The 18,207-nt window shown below is 38.0% G+C and overlaps 1 protein-coding gene across 1 annotated transcript in view; it reads left to right on the forward strand.

The window, feature by feature from the left end:
• Window positions 1-18,207, forward strand: part of CCDC73 (coiled-coil domain containing 73) — an 89,206-nt gene that overhangs the window by 51,054 nt on the left and 19,945 nt on the right. Inside the window, exons 9-13 of the mRNA XM_029059844.2 lie at window positions 2,805-2,940; window positions 3,184-3,263; window positions 9,795-9,923; window positions 10,514-10,573; window positions 13,923-14,027. Coding sequence (XP_028915677.1) covers window positions 2,805-2,940; window positions 3,184-3,263; window positions 9,795-9,923; window positions 10,514-10,573; window positions 13,923-14,027 — 510 coding nt within the window. The remainder of the gene's footprint in view (window positions 1-2,804; window positions 2,941-3,183; window positions 3,264-9,794; window positions 9,924-10,513; window positions 10,574-13,922; window positions 14,028-18,207) is intronic.

An 18,207-nucleotide genomic window follows, 5' to 3' on the forward strand; every position in this document is an offset into this window, starting at 1 on the left:
AGTCTCAAGATTGAAGCCGGGGCCCCTCTGTAATACAAAATCACTGCCCTCAGGAAGACTCCATGGTGGGTATGTTATCCATTGCCCACACCTATAGCAAAACATGTGCACCCAGAAATTCTGTGTGGGTATTGATTTAAATGTTATTTATAATCCAAAATATTTAGTTTTAGTTTTTGGTAGAGTATAGATTCCCAAATGTGAAAAGAATGGTTTCTCTTTATGACCATAATGTATAATAAAGAAAAATCAAATGTACTCAGATGTTCATATGAGTGTAATATGCGATGTGTGTTGAACTTCCTTATGCAGAACTTGAAGAAGTACATTGTTTTGTAGTATCAGCTTTAGACTTGATATTGAAATTTTCAACTCCAATTCAAGAACTAACCTTTGATCTCTTTCACTGTAAATAGGAATTGGCTATTTTATCAGCGTGACAGGGTAGTTCAATAATTTGTTTAGGCTTGCAGCTATCATACATAATGTGTATACACATAGCATACTGTAGCACCTTATAATAAAATAGGGGTAGGATTTATTGCCTCAAATTTTTTATTCCATATTTTAATATTTCTTACCCGAAATCAATAATTTAATATGGCTAATATGGTTATTGGTGGAAAAATAAAACAGTATGAATGGAAATGTTTTTGATATTTTCATATTTCAAAAAAGTTAATTTTTCATTAGATAATTGAAGTATTCCTGCAAATTACAGAGACTTGTGAATTGTAAACAGGTTATAGAGTGAAACTGAGTTTGGTTGCATTATCCATATTAAAGGAGTTGCAAAATCAGTTGCAAAGGTGGGAATATGTGAATTAAATTTCAGTTATACTTTTAAAACATCACCTTGTCCATAAGAACTCCAAAATTTATGAAGATGACAGTCTGCTGAATGTTTTTTTTCCCTTTTTTAGAAGACATCAAATCAGGAGACTTGAGGGAATATGGGAAAGGGAAATTGCATCAGAAAGTTGTAATTCTAAACTATGGAAATGGAAATAATCCATTTCCATTCCCAAACCTCTGAGGTTTAATAGTAAACAATAAGTAAAGAAGTAAATATTTTAACTCAAGGGAGAAAAGGGAGTGGGAAAAGTAGATGATGTATATATGCCCTTTAATTCGTGACCCACTGTTGAACTGTTTATATAACATGTTTGAAGATGATATTGCTGATGATGCAATTTCCTTGTCAGGCAACCCACCACTGGTAGAATTTACCTGGGAAATGGTAATGATCTAATGGAAATTTCCCCACGTGCTTTTCCTAGCAATAGACAGATCTTATCATCTAACAGTTCATTCATTTACATTAAGCACAGGAATTCTACCCACATTTTATAACACCGGGCAATGATGAATTGATATAGTGGAGGACTGAGGCTCGCACATTCAAGCCCAATTCTTTGGTCTCAATTATCTGAATAGCTCAAATAGAAGCATTTTTTGAGGCGTTTTTATATAACCTTGGGATAGCTAGTGACTGACATAGCCATTGCTGTGGACTCTGAATCATGAGAAGAAATTCTGCTTCTTTAGACACAGGTGCCCTACTGACTTTTGTTTTTATTTTGTGTATTGCGTATTTGTTTTTGTCCCTTATTTTGTTTTAATATTTTAGTGTTTAATTGCTTCCCAATGTGTCTGTCCAGTTTTTTTTAAAGGTATTTGTTAAACACTGTGTGCCAGGCGCTATATTAAGGGCTGGGGTAGACACAAGCTAATCAGGTTGGACACAGTCCATGTTCCACATGGGCTCACAGTATTAATCCTCATTTTCCAGATAGGTTACTGAGACACAGAGAATAAGTGACATGCCAAGTTTCCACAGCAGACAAATGGCAGAGCTGGGATTAGAACCCAGGTCCTTTAGGCTTCTCCAGTCCCCAGGAACCTATAATCATAAATAGTGGAGCCTCTTGAGGGACAGGATCTATGTCTACTTCCCACCTGAATACTCTTTCCCAGTGCTTAGTTCAGTGCTCTCTTCATAGGGAGTGCTTAATAAATACTATTATGACTCTTCATCATTTTCCATTGTAATTTTGACCATACACTGATGAAATTTTTACCTTAATAAAAATGCCAACTATAACTTGGATATGAAGGAGTAAACACCATTTTGAGCCAACATCTTTCTAGAAAAATATGAATGCCATCTTCAAGGCTTGGGAATATAACAAGTTGGCTCTTCTCTCCCCCCATTTCCCTCTGCTTCTCTCCCTCTCCCTTCCCATCCCCTCAGCACTGTACTCGTCTGCTCAACTATATATATTTTCATTACCCTATTTATTTTGTTAATGAAATGTACATCGCTTTGATTCTATTTAGTTGCCATTGTTTTTACGAAATGTTCTTCGCCTTGACTCTATTTATTGCCATTGTTCTTGTCTGCCTGTCTCCCCCGATTAGACTGTAAGCCCGTCAAACGGCAGGGACTGTCTCTATCTGTTGCCGACTTGTTCATTCCAAGCGCTTAGTACAGTGCTCAGCACATAGTAAGCGCTCAATAAATACTATTGAATGAATGAATAGGCTGGGTCATCGGAGAGCAGCGAGGTCAGACAGGAGGGAGCAAGGTGATTTAGTTCTTTAAAGCCAACAGTAAGGAGTTTCTATTGGATGTGCGCTCAATAAATACTATTGAATGAATGAATGAATTCTCTCTGTATAAATCAGTTTACAGAAACTATCTGGATCCAGAAAGACTTACCCTTATACTGAAGTTTTTATTCATTCTTGTCCGAGAGGTGGTTTTAACACTAGACTTAGATAATTGTTTTTCATTACGATAGGAACAAAAGCTGCAGTTGCACCTTTTGGCTAAGGACGATCATCATAAACAATTGAGTGAAGTAGAGAAATATTATACTACAATTACCTATCAATTTGGAATGGTAAAAGAGAGTCATGAAAAATTAGAACAAAATGGTAGGTATTCCGTGTCTTTTAAAATTTACCTAAGCAACCAGTAGAGAATTTTCTTCACCAATTCATATGTCCAGTAATGATTAAATGTGTTTTTATCTTATATTTGTAGCTTTATTTGAAGGGGAAAAATACCAGTTTGTCAACATTCTAGTCACATTTCTTTCCATCTGTGGGCAAGTGTCTCTGTAGGAAGATAATTTCTAAAAAATATTATGCTTTTACATACATATCTTTTTATTACAGTCCAGGAGGCAATACAGCTAAATAAGAGACTGTCAGAAGTAAATAAAACACAGGAGACTGAAATACGTCATTTAAAAGAGGTAGGTATATATATGTATATCTTAATAGCATACAAATCTGATTAAATGAAAAACTATTCTGTTGTAAAATGGCAACTGGTGATAAATTATGATTAAATTTCATACTTATATTTTCTTGCTATTTACTTTATATTTATATTCACATTTACTTGTTTTCCTAGTCTAAAAAGTATAATAGCACAGAGAGGAAATATTTTTCATGGTTTGTACTCTAGGAATCGAATCCACAGATATTGACCTTGCTAATAGCAACAAATATATGAAATGTATTAATACGCAGTATATAAAATATTCCTTTTTGATATTTGAATTTCAAGATAAGTGTCTATTTTAGATATAGCTCTTGAAAGATAATCCAAACAGATAGTCCTAAGAAGAAAAGAGGACATGTGAGCTACAGAAGTTATTTCTGCCTAGAGTGATGGTTTTTGCCTCGAAATCCTCTTCATTATAACTTTTTAAAATGATTTTTTGCTAATATTAAAATCTGACCAAGAAAAGAGATAAGGGGAGAATTTAAATTGATGGATGGGTTACATACTCTTTTATTAATTCATTAGGTGGGATAATATGAAATCTTGGTTCTCAATACTGTTGCGGTTGCTGTGGCTACAGGTGTGCCTTGGACTCAGAGGCTTAGAGGAACCTGATATTCTGCTCCTCTAGCCTAGAACCCTCCTATTTTTCTTTTTATGTTTGTGTATTTGGCCTTGTCTTTTATGTTTTAATGATTTAGTATTTCATCATTCCTCATGCATCTGTCATCAGTCTCCTCTCAATCAATTGTATTTATTGAGCACTTTCTGTGTGTAGAGCACTGTCCTGAGTGTTTGGAAGAGTACAATATAACAGAATTGTAGTCTTAGATTGTGAGAGCCTTAAGGGCCAGGGACCGGGTTCAGTTCCCAGTGCTAAGTACATACAGTACTCTGAAAAAGGAGGCATTTAAAAAAAAAAGTTTTTCCACTAAGATAGAAATGTCAGCATTGTAGTACAGCTGTTGTTAAAGTGGAATGTAATAATAGGAATATATTAATATTAAAGTCGAGAACTATTCCTTTCTCTATATTTGGCTCCAATTAAGTTCTTAGCATATTGCATGTAAATTCAAGTTCCATTTATAGTAGTATGAAGAAATTAGGAGTGTGGGGCATCTAAAGTAGTGCATGAAATTATTAAATTGATTTGATGAAAAGTACCCTCCATGAGGAAAGTTTAAGGGAACTGTGATTTTTTTTAATGGTATTTAAGCACTTACTATGTGCTGTACTAAGTGCTGGGGTTGAGAGAAGTTAATCAGGTTGGGCACAGTCTCTGTTTCACATGAGGCTCACAGTCTTAATCCCCATTTTACAGATGGGATAACAGGCATAGAGAAGTTAAATGACTTGCCCAAAGTTACATAGGAGACAAGTGGTGGAGCTGGGATTAAAACCCAGGTCCTCCAACTCTTTCCACTAGGCAACATTGCTTCTCACCTATTATTCCAGAGAAAATAGAATTATTTAATGACTGCTTTCAGAAATATCAGGGCCAGCTTATTGATGGTGCAAAAACGTCACTTTTGCCTATTTTAAGATTAATAATTATTAATACATTATAGTAATAATACTTTTAATAGGTGAATGATGCCTGATTCCTAGTCAGCTATTAGGGGAAGTTCGATGTTCACACTTTTTTCCTCAATTCAGTGGGAGAGGAATGAAAAATAATGTTTTCCCCATGCTCAGTTGATTGCCTTTGGGGATTGTCAGTTTTGTGTTCCTCTCTTATTCTCTTGACAATCTGCCTGGATTCTCAGGGTAGCATCAGGGTTAGTGGAATGGAGTTGAGGAGTAGCTAAAGGGCTGAATTCAGACATCTCACCCCCCTGAAGCGGGGAAGGACTTTTTGTCTTCACCTCCCCCCAACACACCATGTGATGGCATTGCTTATATTTATTCATATTAATGTTTTTATCCATATTATTGTCTTGTATTCATATTATCACCTGTCTCCCCCTCTACACTGCAAGCTCATTATGGGCAGGGAACAGGTCAGCTAATTCTGTTATATTGTACTCTTCCAAATGCTTAGTACAGTGCTCTGCACATAGTAAGCTCTCAATAAATACCATTGATTGATTGTGTTAAACCGTTCACACATGCAATGTCCCGTACAACCTCATACAGAAACCTCTTAACCTAATCTCTGCAAACCTCTTAACCTTATCTCCCCTTCCCACCTTTCAGTGCTATTGCCTTCCCCTCTCAGGTTCTTGCCCACAAAGGCATACCTTCAACTAGTGCTGGATGCTTTAAAAGTTTTAACCACAGTCAAGCTCACCCCACTACCTAGATGATGCTATGGTCCCCTCTGATGTTGTTCTCTGAGGCTGTTGCATCACTTGATTGCCATCTGCAGCCAGCCCTTAGTAGAAAAGTCTCAAATGCACCCTCTTAAGGGGACGCGTTTGCTGACAATAGTTCTTGGACAGGAATAGTTGTTCTTCTTAAGCAAGAACCAATCTTGCAACTATAGGTAGTGTGTCTAATGAAGAGAGCATGAGACTGTGAATCAGGGAGCCTGGGTTCTTATCTTGGCTCCACCATTTACCTGCTTTATGACCTTGGGCAAGTCACTTCTCTGTGCCTCAGTTTTCTCATCTGTAAAATGGGATTTAAATACCCATTCTCCCTCCCACTTAGCCTGTGAGCACTAAGTAGGACAGGGACTATGTCTGACCTAATTATCTTGTATCTGCCCCAGTGCTTATTATTGATATAATAATAATAGTATTTCATTCATTCAGTAGTATTTACTGAGCGCTTACTTTGTGCAGAGCAGCAGAGACAATCCCTGCCCAATGACGGGCTCACAGTCTAAACAGGGGAGACAGACAAGCAAAGCAAAACAGAGCAAAACAAAAACAAGATATCATCAAGATAAATAGAATCAAGGAGATATTTGTTAAGCCCTTACTATCTGCCAAGCACGGTTCTAAGCACTGGGGTAGATACAAGGTAATCAGGTTGTCCTCTGTGGGGCTCACAGTCTTAATCCCCATTTTCTAGATGAGGTAACTGAGGCACAGAGAAGTTAAGTGAGTTACTCAAAGTCACACAGCTGACAAGTGGTGGAGCCACAACCTCTGATTCCAAAGCCTGTGCTCTTTCCACTAAGCCATGCTGCTTCCCTACTTGTCACATATTAAGTGATTAACAAATAACATAATGATTAGCACTATTCTTATTATGTGGACTTTGAAGATGGGGAGATCTGTGGTCTAGTGGATTTAAAGAAAGAAATGGTATTTTCATTCATTCATTCATTCAATAGTATTTATTGAGCGCTTACTATGTGCAGAGCACTGTACTAAGCGCTTGGGATGAACAAGTCGGCAACAGATAGAGACAGTCCCTGCCGTTTGACGGGCTTACAGTCTAATCGGGGGAGACGGACAGACAAGAACAATGGCAATAAATAGAGTCAAGGGGAAGAACATCTCGTAAAAACAATGGCAACTAAATAGAATCAAGGCAATGTACAATTCATTAGGTATGTTTGTTTGGAGCAGAGGGTACAAACTGGATTGTAGCAGATGAGTGTAAGATGGGGGAAAATTGATGGAGAATTTTGAACCCAATGGGAGGAAGTTTCTGCTTGATGAAGGGTGAAATGAATAGACTTTGAAGGCTTTTGAAAAGAGGAGAGATACATACTACTTGATATTTCAAGACTATCTGAGTCATCGAGTAGTAAAGGCAAACTTGAGTAGGGATTAATATTAAAGTGAGAATTTTAAGAACTGAGGCAAAACCTAGGTGAGGTTAAATGAAAAAGGATGGCTAAGGATATCATTTATTGAAACTCATAATTAATAATTCGCCTGAAGGCACTTTTTCCCGTGAAGTTTACATATTTCAGAAATCATTATTGATTGATTGATCGATTGAGTTCAATATATGATTTTGAAGTACCTTCAGTGGTTCCTATTATTGAATTGAAAAGCATTTGGAGCAGTTAGGAAAAGCAGCCTTTTTCAAAAGCACTCACTCCTGCTTGCACTAATATAAACTTTCAGAATGGCAATTCACTCATACTTGGAGGTGGTTCATTAACATTTTATTATTTATATAATTCCGCACCCACAAAATCAAATCTTTCTCTTGCTTAAAAATTATCTCAAAATGTCATGATTCCTTCAAATATGTTTTATTGATTGCATGAGGGTGCTTTCTATAAAAATGAATTTCAATGCTTAAATGTGTTTACTCTAAATATCACTTCATTTTAAGATTATGAAATACACTATTTCTAAATTAATATTCATTCAATAGTTTTAATACTAAATTAATTTGCATTTTTCTCTTATAATTTTTTTTTAAAAACAAATGTTTTAAGAACTGATAGAAACCAGTAACACCATTCATATTATATAATTTAAATATCAATTCATTAATTTCACCCTTGCAAGGTAATCTTCATTTTTCGTTTTTGCTGTTATATGATTTTGTCCAGAACAGTTAAACTGTTGGTCTGTGATAAGATGAAATTCCAGTTTTGTGGAGAAAAGTTAAACAGACCTAACTTACTCGCTAGATAAAACTATTACCATTGTGAATGTTTCGTTCACCACTACGGCATCATGAAGAATTCTTGATACTATCTGTGAGCAGCATTCATAACCTCTGCTATTTGTCTGAGTAAACGTCAGAGCGCTCAAGGAGAGAGCGATATTAAACAGACTACCCCATACCAGAAAGGGAGGGGTGGGGGAGAAAAGGGCACAATATTTATGACTCCAGGAACTATAAGTTGTAATTTAATGAGATCAAAGCATGTGCTGTTTATTTACTGCACTAGCGGCTTTGAATAAAATAGTTGGAAAACAGGTAATGCATTAAGTACAGGATATTTAAAAGATTACATAGCTATAATATAATCAGAGACATATTGAAATGGAAAATCATGGAGGTCTATAATAATTTAGTGCTCTTTTGAGATTAACTAATTATTATGTTATAGAAAAAACCTCCAGATATTTACTCTGTGCTTTTTTTCCCAGCTATTCATTGCTTTTCTGTTTTCCCACTCGTTTTGTAAAAGTTCATTTCAGTAGGGAATGTTGGACATTTAGTATCTCTTCCTTGTACATCTTAGTTAATGTCAACTGTGACTCAGCGGCTGATTTTTTTCCCCCAAGAGTTGAGAAGTGTGTAGAGGTGATAGGTGGTGAGAAGTCATCAATATTTATAAAGCATTTTTGATACAATATGACTTTATAATACATAATATATAGTAAATATTATACTTCAGTTTGTACATGACAAATCTTAGTAAAGCTGCAAACCATTCTGGTGAAGCATATGCAGGGCTTTATCAGATTCCCAAGTCTGAGCTTCCTCTTTAAATCCTGTTTAATCATCTCTAAATTTGTATTCTAAGTGTAATAGAGAAGCAGTGTGGTTCAGTGGAAAGAGCACAGGCTTAGGAGTCAGGGGTCATGGGTTCTAATCTCAGGTCCACCTGTCAGCTCTGTGGCTTTGGGCAAGTCACTTAACTTCTCGGTGCATCAGTTCACTCATTTGTAAAAAATGGGGATTAAGACTGTGAGCTTCACATGGGACATCCTGATTACCTTGTATCTACCCCAGCACTTAGAACAGTGCTTGGCACATAGTAAGGGCTTAACAAATACCAACATTATTGTTATTATTATTAATTGATTGACTTTTCATTTAATATTACTGTCAAACCTATATAATTGACATCGTTATGATTTAAAAAATGGACTTGGTATCATTCAAGGTGGAAAAATTTCTCTTTATTTTTAATTGGAATTGTACTAAATGAACTATTAGTCAAAAATCAGTTGTATTTATTGAATGCCTAGTGTGTGCAGAGCTCTGAACTAGGTGCTTGGCAGAGTATAATACATTAAAATTCCCTTCCCACAAGGAGTTTACAGTTTAGAGGGGGAGACAGGCATGGAAATGAATAAAGTACAGATTTTCTTAATGGTATTTGTTGAGCGCTTACTATGCACTGCACTAAGTGCTGGGGTAGATACAAGCATATCAAGTTGGACATGGTCCATGTCCCACATGGGGCTGACAGTCTTAGTTCCTATTTTACAGATGAGGTAACTGAGGCAGAGAGAAGTTAAATAATTTGCTCAGGTCACACAGTAGACAAGTGACATAGCTGGATTTTGAACACAGGTCTTTCCGACTCCCAGGCCCATACTCTATCCACTGCTCTATGTACCTATATGCTGTGGAGTGGAGGTTGGGAGTGAATATCAAGTGCTTAAAGAGTACAGATCAAAGTGCATAGGTGACGCAGAAAGGAGAGGGAGTAGGGGAATAGCGGGTTTAATTGAGGAAGGCCTCTTGGAGGAGATATGATTTTAGTAAGGGTTTTGAAGGTGAGGAGAATGTTGGTCTGTTGTATATTAAGGGGGAGGGAGTTCCAGGCCAGATGGAGGACGTGGGCAAGGGGTTGGCGATGAGATATTGTTATGAGATAATGCATGTTTCATGTGTTAAGGAACTGAAGAAACTAACTACAAACTTGATAAGGTCCAAGGTCATATGCCAGAACAGGGTGGGAGAAGAAAACGCCAATCGTACCATAAAGGAACAGCAGCTTCAAGAACTGCAACAGGAACTCCAAATGGTAATTAACCAAATATGTTCATTTGGAATATACTTCCTGTTTTTTAAAAATGTTTACACCAAATTATTTTATGTAATCAATATGTATAATGGGAAAATAATTGTAATGAATACATCTCAAATGCATTTAGTTTCTTTATCGCTAAGGAACCAGAATACTACCTATTGGCAAGAGATGTTCTAGCAAAATTTTATTGAGTAATTAATTTAGGAAGTACATTCAATTCTTCCAGAATGTGTTTCTTCACGACAATTTTTGGATAGGACTCTGTTAAAGAATTAGGGAGAGCTTTTCTGACAGCTAAGCTCTATCTGGATAGAAAGCTTCAAGATATTGTAAGAAATGATTTTATGCACGTGCAGAGCATCTATACTATGAGTTTTCTTTAACGTGGAGTTTATCAAGAATGAAAGCTCTGTGTTACTTAGTGTATAAACAGAATGCAATCCTACATTAGGATTCCTAGTTGGGATTAAGGAAATTAATAACTTGGAAGGCTGGTGATAAGTGCTTTCTTCTTCATGGTTATCATTTACAAATATACATAAATATATTTAAAGCATTATATTTCAACTTGTACACTTTTTAAGGAAACACAAGTAAATAAGAAAATCAGTGAGGAGAGTGTCCGCATTCAAAATGAAAAACTGGTAAGTAGTAACATTATCATTGAAAATCAAAATTATGTATTCCATATACAGGGACAGTGATCAGAATCATAAACTGAGAGGGGCCTTGAGAAATAATTTGGCTCACAGAGGTGAATAACTAATCATTCAGGACTGACAGTTTGCTATTCTCTTAAAGATTTCCCGGGATTGAGAGTCCACAACTTCCTTGGGTAACCAAATTCAATGCTGTTTTACTCTTCTAGAAAGTTCTCCCTGGCCCAACCAAAATAATTCCACTTCTTCTTATTTAATCCTAAAAGTACACTAAGAACAACTGATCAGCATTTTCCCCTTAAAAAGTCATTATTCAGGGGCACCAGGTCCATGGAGTCAACAGGAGCCATTAATTGTCTGAAATTGGCACTGGAGGTGCTCATAGCTATTAGCTTTGTCCCCACACCCTTGGGGCAAAGCATGCATCTCTTTCCAAACCTGACCACCCCTCACTGTGCATCCGGAAGAAATTTGGAATAGAGGCGCACTGTCAGGTTTCATTCCTTCTCCTTCCAGGTGAACAGTGAACATAAATCACTGAGAGAAGCAGCGTGGCTCAGTGGAAAGAGCACGGGCTTTGGAGTCAGGACTCATGAGTTCGAATCCCAGCTCTGCTACTTGTCGGCTGTGTGACTGTGGGCAAGTCACTTAACTTCTCTGTGCCTCAGTTCCCTCATCTGTAAAATGGGGATTAAGACTGTGAGCCCCACGTGGGACAACCTAATTCCCCTATGTCTACCCCAGCGCTTAGAACAGTGCTCGGCACATAGTAAGCGCTTAACAAATACAAATACCAACCTGGTAGAGTTTTTCTTGGTGGAACTGGGCTGCTGGCTCCTTCTCAACCCACTCTTGGAGCCCACTGGGATCAAGCCAGAGCCCATCTTGCCATAGCGCACCCACACAACCTACCAGATGGTCTGAGGTACCAGGGTTTTCTCTTTCCCATCAAGCCTCATGGTTAGCTGGGGGCTTTGAGACCCAAGTGGAAGCTGGAGAGTGGGGAGAAGTAACTTCCACTCCTGGGATCTATATTCCCTCAAGGCCCCATTCTTGGAAGCTCTACTCTCTGAAAACTCTTCCCCAAGTTTACCCCTGTGCCAAAAATGTAAAATTAGCATTCTTACCTTAATAGGGTTGAAAACAGTTTATCCTCCTGTTCTTTCAGTTAAGAAATCCCAGTTCCATTAGGGGATCATTTTCTATCCTTAGAATAATTTTTGTTACTCTTCTCCAGAACCTCTTGAGTTTCTTTTAAATCCTTTCTAAGTTCAGTGACCAAATTGTTCACATTCTCGAAGGATGGTCTGACCAGTGCTTCAGAAAAGTGTGGGATAACTGCACCCTGATCATTTCATCATAACCAAATAATTGCTTCCCGATTTGTGCTGGTCATACTTCTGTAGATTTATGATTTTTAGATTATTAATTGATGGACTTTTCCACTCTCTTAGGAGGGTGTTGCGCAAAATCAGGCACTCACATTCAGTGAATTTTCATCAGCGGGACAACTTTGAAAGTACCAACAGGAGCCTGATTTGCAAGCAGAAGAACTGCAGGGTCTTGGGAGTAGTAAAGAGCCTAGAGCTTTTCTATATACCCTCGATTCTTTGCTCTGGTGCTGTTGCAACCTCAAAAATGCTATAGAACAGTGCCAACTATTTATAAAAGAACGAGTTTCACATGGTGACTACTTGACAAGGCTGCTGAATATTTTAGGCAAAGTAGAATGAGGAGAAATAAAGGTTGGATGTTTGAAGGTAAGTTAGCAAAGGTAGGGAGACTAGAAGTTGGAGGGAGACAGAGAGACCATTGATTGTGGCAGTCAACTAAGTTTTCAGCATATTTTCAATTACTAAACTGGGGTCATAACAGGGAAATTTAAAGTTGAGTGGTGATTTTTACAACAGGATAGGGCTTGATTGTATTTAGTTTTCTAAGAAGGACATACCCATCCCTTCTATATACCACATTGTCTTTTCCAAGGATTGACATTCTGGAGGCATTCTAAAATGCAGAAATTTAGGAAGAATATAAAAAAATAGTTTACAAGACTTAATTTTGTCACATGTCCTTGTGTACATCCTACTATAAGTTAGAAGGACTTGGCAAATTAGAAGGAAATTTTTCACAACTTTTTTTTATTTAGAGCTTTAATTGATAACATTTAAAAATATCCATTCCCTTATTTTGTTGATATCCTAAATATCGTTTCTGTATCTTCTGTGATTGGCACAGGGTTTTTTTACTAATATTCCAAAGCAATTCAAGTAGTTACAAGATGTCAGAGATATGTGTGTATTAAAAGTATTTTATTGCATTATTTCAATGATTATGGTTAAAAATCCCTTTTTCATATATTTAAATTATATACTCCCTAGATGATTAAAAACTTTTTATATGCATAATCAATGTTCTTGATTGAGAGGTAAAATAAAACAATGCTGTGGTAAATTAGAATCATCCTTAAAAGTTGGCCTCACAATTTGGTTTGGGAATCCTAAATAAATTAAATGCCTTATTAGCTCTCATCACATGTGTTGAGTTACTAGAATTTTCCCAAGTTAGTGAATTTATCAAAGTATGATAGCAAATCAATGACCGAACAGTAACTGGAATGCTTGGCTTTCAATTCTTATTTTTTATCTGGCTTTGGAGTCCCATTACTTGCCAAAACATGGAGAGTAAAAGAGAAGTAGTAATTTCTTCCCTTATTCTCATCTCTAGTGAGGTGGCTCAAAAAGTCTGGGGCTCTTTTTTTAGATGGTGTAATAATGTAACATTATAACACTGTCCCAGTAAAATTCCTTGTTCTCTGGCAACATTTTTAGAATGATGAACCAGCTTGTCAGCAAATTTGTCCACTTCCGTAAAGCTACTCTAGAGGGTTCCGAACTCTTTAGGAATTTCACTTGTGAAATGAAAGGGCTTAAGTGGCCAAAAGGTTAGCAAGGGGAGTGGCTAACATAGGAGGACTAAAGGGATCGTGCCTTGTGAAAACTTTCTATTAAGTGCCTTCCTTTTCTTGGGAGAAAAGTGTTGGATAACTGCACCCTGATAATTTCATCAGCCCAATACAGTAATAATAATAATGCCTTCCTTTCTGTTCATCTTTTAATAGGTTTATACATTCAAACATTTTCATAAGACTTGGACTCTTTTCTATTTGGATTATAAAATTGTTTTCTAAACCAAATGTAATTCTCTAAGGTGCACTGTATAGTATTTAATAGAGAATAAGTGATTAGTGGAAGGTAGGATTGCCTTCATAACTCACTGCCAGCATTTTAACTTTTAAGAAATTAAACAGATAACTTTGCACTTATTTTATAAGGTCATCTTAAATTCATTACAACACTTGCAACAGTTACTTAAGCGCCAGACCCAGATTAATGTGAAGATGGAAACAGAGCTGAAAGCACTAAATGAAGATAAACAGGTTTGATTTGCCTTCATTATCTATTCCTATATCCATAAAGAGTATTTGGTTTTACTCTATTTTCCTGCTATTAAATGAGTGTGAATTTAAAATCAAAATGCTAGTCACTTTATTCCCTCTAGATTGTAAACTCCTTGTGGATAGGAAAAGTGTCTACCAACTCTTTTATATCGTACAGTGCTTGGCACATAGTACGGGCTCAATAAATACAATTGATTGATCGAGCAACAATGAGTGGCTGGAAACTCTCCTTCTCTGGGGAGGAGAGCTCAGATATCTTTATAAGATAAATTGAGTACAGTGTTTTCTCAAAGCAGAGGGATAAGTTGTGACACCTTGAGATGCAGGACTTCTAAGAAGTCAGTGGAATCTAGAGCAAAGAGTACTGGGCTAGAAGTTAAGGAAACCTGACTTCTAATTCCAGTTCCGCTATAACAACTGTGTGGCCCTGGCCAAGTCACTTAACCTCTGTGCCTGTTCTCATCTCTCAGGATTATAATACTGGTTCCTATTGACCTTTTAGAAAGTGAAGACAGGCTTGATCTGTAGCAATTATGAAAGCAAGACTTACAAGCTTCATTTGTCTCAAGCCAATCTACACACTGTCTCTTCCACCCCGATGTCTTGCCTCACATCCTCCCTTCATCTGGGAATTCCCTTTACATCCAGCAGATCGCTGCTCTCCCCGTTTTTAAAGTCTTCTGAAATCACCTCTCCTCCAGGAGTTCTTCCCCTATTAATCTCATTTCCTCTCTCTATATCTCCCCCAACTGCCACTTCAGCAACACTTCAGGACTTCTACGGCAGACTAACACTTAGATGGTAATAATAATAATACTAATATAATGTTTGCTAAGCACTTATGTGTCAAGCACAGTTCTAAGCACTGGGGAAGATACAAGATAATCAGAGTCCCTGTCCTACACAGGGCTCACAGTCTAAGTAAGAAGAATAACAGGTATTGAATACCCATTTTACAGATGATGTAACTGAGGCCCAGAGAGGTTAAGTGACTTGCCCAAGGTCACACAGCAGACACCTAGAGGAGGCAGGATTGGAATCCGGATGCTCTAACTCCCAGGCCGGTGCTCTTTCCACTAGGCTGTGCTGCTCCTCAGTAATAATAATGTTGGTATTTAAGTGCTTACTATGTACCAAGCACTGTTCTAAGCACTGGGGTAGATACAGGGTAATCAGATTGTCCCATATGAGGTTCACAGTCTTAATCCCCATTTTACAGATGAGGTCACTGTGGCACCGAGAAGTTAAGTGACTTGCCCAAAGTCACACAGCTGACAGGTGGCGGAGCCGGGATTAGAACCCATGACCTCTGACTCCTAAGTCCGGGCTCTTTCCACTGAGCCAGGCTACCGCCTCTTGAGCACTTCTGTACATAACTTCATATTCTCTTACTTCCTCATATGTGTAGTTTACAACCCACTAGATTTTAAACTCCTTGAGGTCAGGGATTAAATGTACTAATTTGGCTCTACTCCCCCAAGCACTTAATACAGTGCTGTGCATCCAGCAGGTGCTCAATAAATGCTATTACTTGATGGTGACTTTAAGGTAACACAAGAAAGGGAATGCCAAAGAGAAAAAGGACTATGAAGACTCCCATGAAATTTAGAACTCCTTCACCTCATTAAATACATCATATAGCTCTGTACGTGCCATCCTGACACACCTCTGAAGAGTGGGGACAGCTCTAGCCTCATCAAGCAAAAGAGGGAATCCTGATGCAATGGCAACAACATTTAGGTCAACCTTCCCCTCAACCCACCTTCTGCCACTGAAGACATAAAATCCTTCAAAACAGAAAACGTCCTAAAATTCAAAGACACTGGCACATGTCCCAGTTAATGAAGAAGTCACCAGAGCAGCTGGCAAGGCACTTGACCCTTATGGCATACCCACTAAGAGCTACAAACATGGAGGAGGGGTCACTCTGTTTATATTCCTACACAGGTTCTTCCTCAATATATAATAATAACAATGGTATTTGTTAAGTGCTTACTATGTGCCAAGCACTGTTGTAAGTGCTGGTGTAGATACAAGGTTAAGCAGGTTGTCCCACGTGGGGCCTCACAGTCTTAATCCCCATTATGCAGATGAAGTAACTGAGGCACAGGAAAGTGAAATACCTTGCCCAAGACAAGTGGCGGAGCTGGGATTAGAATCCATGTCTTCTGACTCCCAAGCCCGGGCTCTTGCCACAAAACCATGCTGCTTCTCTGAATACTGAGATAATGCCACAGGAATTCATAGGTGCCACCACCTTCACCTCTTCAAGAAGAAAAGAGGAAGTATCTCCTTTCTATGGCCGGTGGGACTTCAGGTAGCACAATCCTCGATTGATTACTGAAGAATATTATTGGCCAAATGTTCCTGGAATCTCAGGTTGGCTTAAAATCAGAGTGGCACGACAGGATCTTTGTAGCAAATTAGAGGCAGGAAAGATGTGGGGAACAGCATTGAGTGTTGCTACACAATTTTCAAAACATTTGATTCCATCAGTATATCTGTACTCTGGAATTAACAAATTTGGCTATCCTAGAAAGCTTATTAAGTTTATGACAGCACAGCTGGATATGTCAAAATCAGGGTAATATGTCCAATCAATTCCCCATTTACTAATGAGGTAAATCAGGGATATGTAGCGTGCCCTCTCCTATTCAATTATGTTTATGCAGCCATGGTGGAAGATGCAACAAGAGGCCTGGATGCAGATGTTAGGATACACTTTTGCACCACTGGGAAACTCTTCCAACTCAACAGAATTTGAGGATTGGCAAGAGCCCTAGAGGCAATGGTGCAGAAATTGCTACACAGAGTTGACTGTGTCCTAGTGGCATATAGTCCTCTAGACTCTAAAGCTGCTTGTGGGCAGGGAAATGTCTACCAATTCTGTCGTATTTTTCTCTCCTAAACACTTAGTATGGTGCTGTGCATGCAGTAAATGCTTAAAAAATTCCATTGATTGATGGATTGATTGATCAAGACACCCAAGAAGACCCGCAAGAAGACATGCTTATAAACCACTTTGCTCAATCATCCAGACTAAAAAACCAAACATGGTGATATTTAAGCCTGCACCGGGGAACAATAATAATAATAATAATAGCATTTGTTAAGCGTTTACTGCATTGTTAGCCACATACACATTAAGAATTGTGGTATTTAAGCCCTTACCATCTGTCAAGCACTTTACTAATTGCTAGGGTAGATACAAGTTGATCAGTCCCTGTCCCATATGGAGCTCACTGTCTTAAGCAGAGGGAGAACAAGCATTTAACTCAAAGGCAGAGTCAGGATTAAAACCCAGGTCCTTTGAGTTGCAGACCCTTGCTCTTTATACTAGGCCATGCTCATTCTAAAAAAATCTGTTAATATAATTCTGCAAAGTTAGTTGGCCAACAGTGCAGTGACGAGCAAGAAAGTAAACTTTTGAAACAAGAAGGTCAAGTGAGGAAAGGAACCAGGAGAGAACATAATTAGAGTTTCTAGGAGAAGGGAGAGATTAACAGCATCAAAAACAGCCCTGAGTTCAAAGAGGATTAGGTCAGAGAGAAACCCATTAGATTTAGCCAATAGAAGGTCATTGGAAAGCTTGGTGAATGAGTGAAAACCAGATTTCTGAGTGTCAGGACGGTAGATCGTGGCTCAGTGGAAAGTGCACGGGCTTTGGAGTCAGGACTCATGAGTTCGAATCCCAGCTCTGCCACTTGTCAACTGTGTGACTGTGGGCAAGTCACTTAACTTCTCTGTGCCTCAGTTCCATCATCTGTAAAATGGGGATTAAGACTGTGAGCCCCACGTGGGACAACCTGATTCCCCTGTGTCTACCCCAGCGCTTAGAACAGTGCTTTGCACATAGTAAGCGCTTAACAAATACCAACATTAGATGGTGTGAATATACAACCTGCTCAAAGTTTCAAGACTGGGTTTTTTAATCAATTTGCCACAAGAGAATCAACACCACAACCAAAGGTATTCATCAGCAACAAAAAACCAAGTCTTTTGAGCACTAACACAACAGTAGCAAGTAGAATTAAGAAAACAAATACACTCAGTCCTCCTATTTGTCAATCAATCGATGGTATCTACTGTGTGCTCACTGTATGCAGAGCACTGTTATAAGCACTTAGGAGAGTAAAATTTAACAGTTAATAGATACATT

Source organism: Ornithorhynchus anatinus, chromosome 3 (assembly GCF_004115215.2).
Source record: "Ornithorhynchus anatinus isolate Pmale09 chromosome 3, mOrnAna1.pri.v4, whole genome shotgun sequence".
In the NCBI taxonomy this organism is placed as follows: domain Eukaryota; kingdom Metazoa; phylum Chordata; class Mammalia; order Monotremata; family Ornithorhynchidae; genus Ornithorhynchus; species Ornithorhynchus anatinus.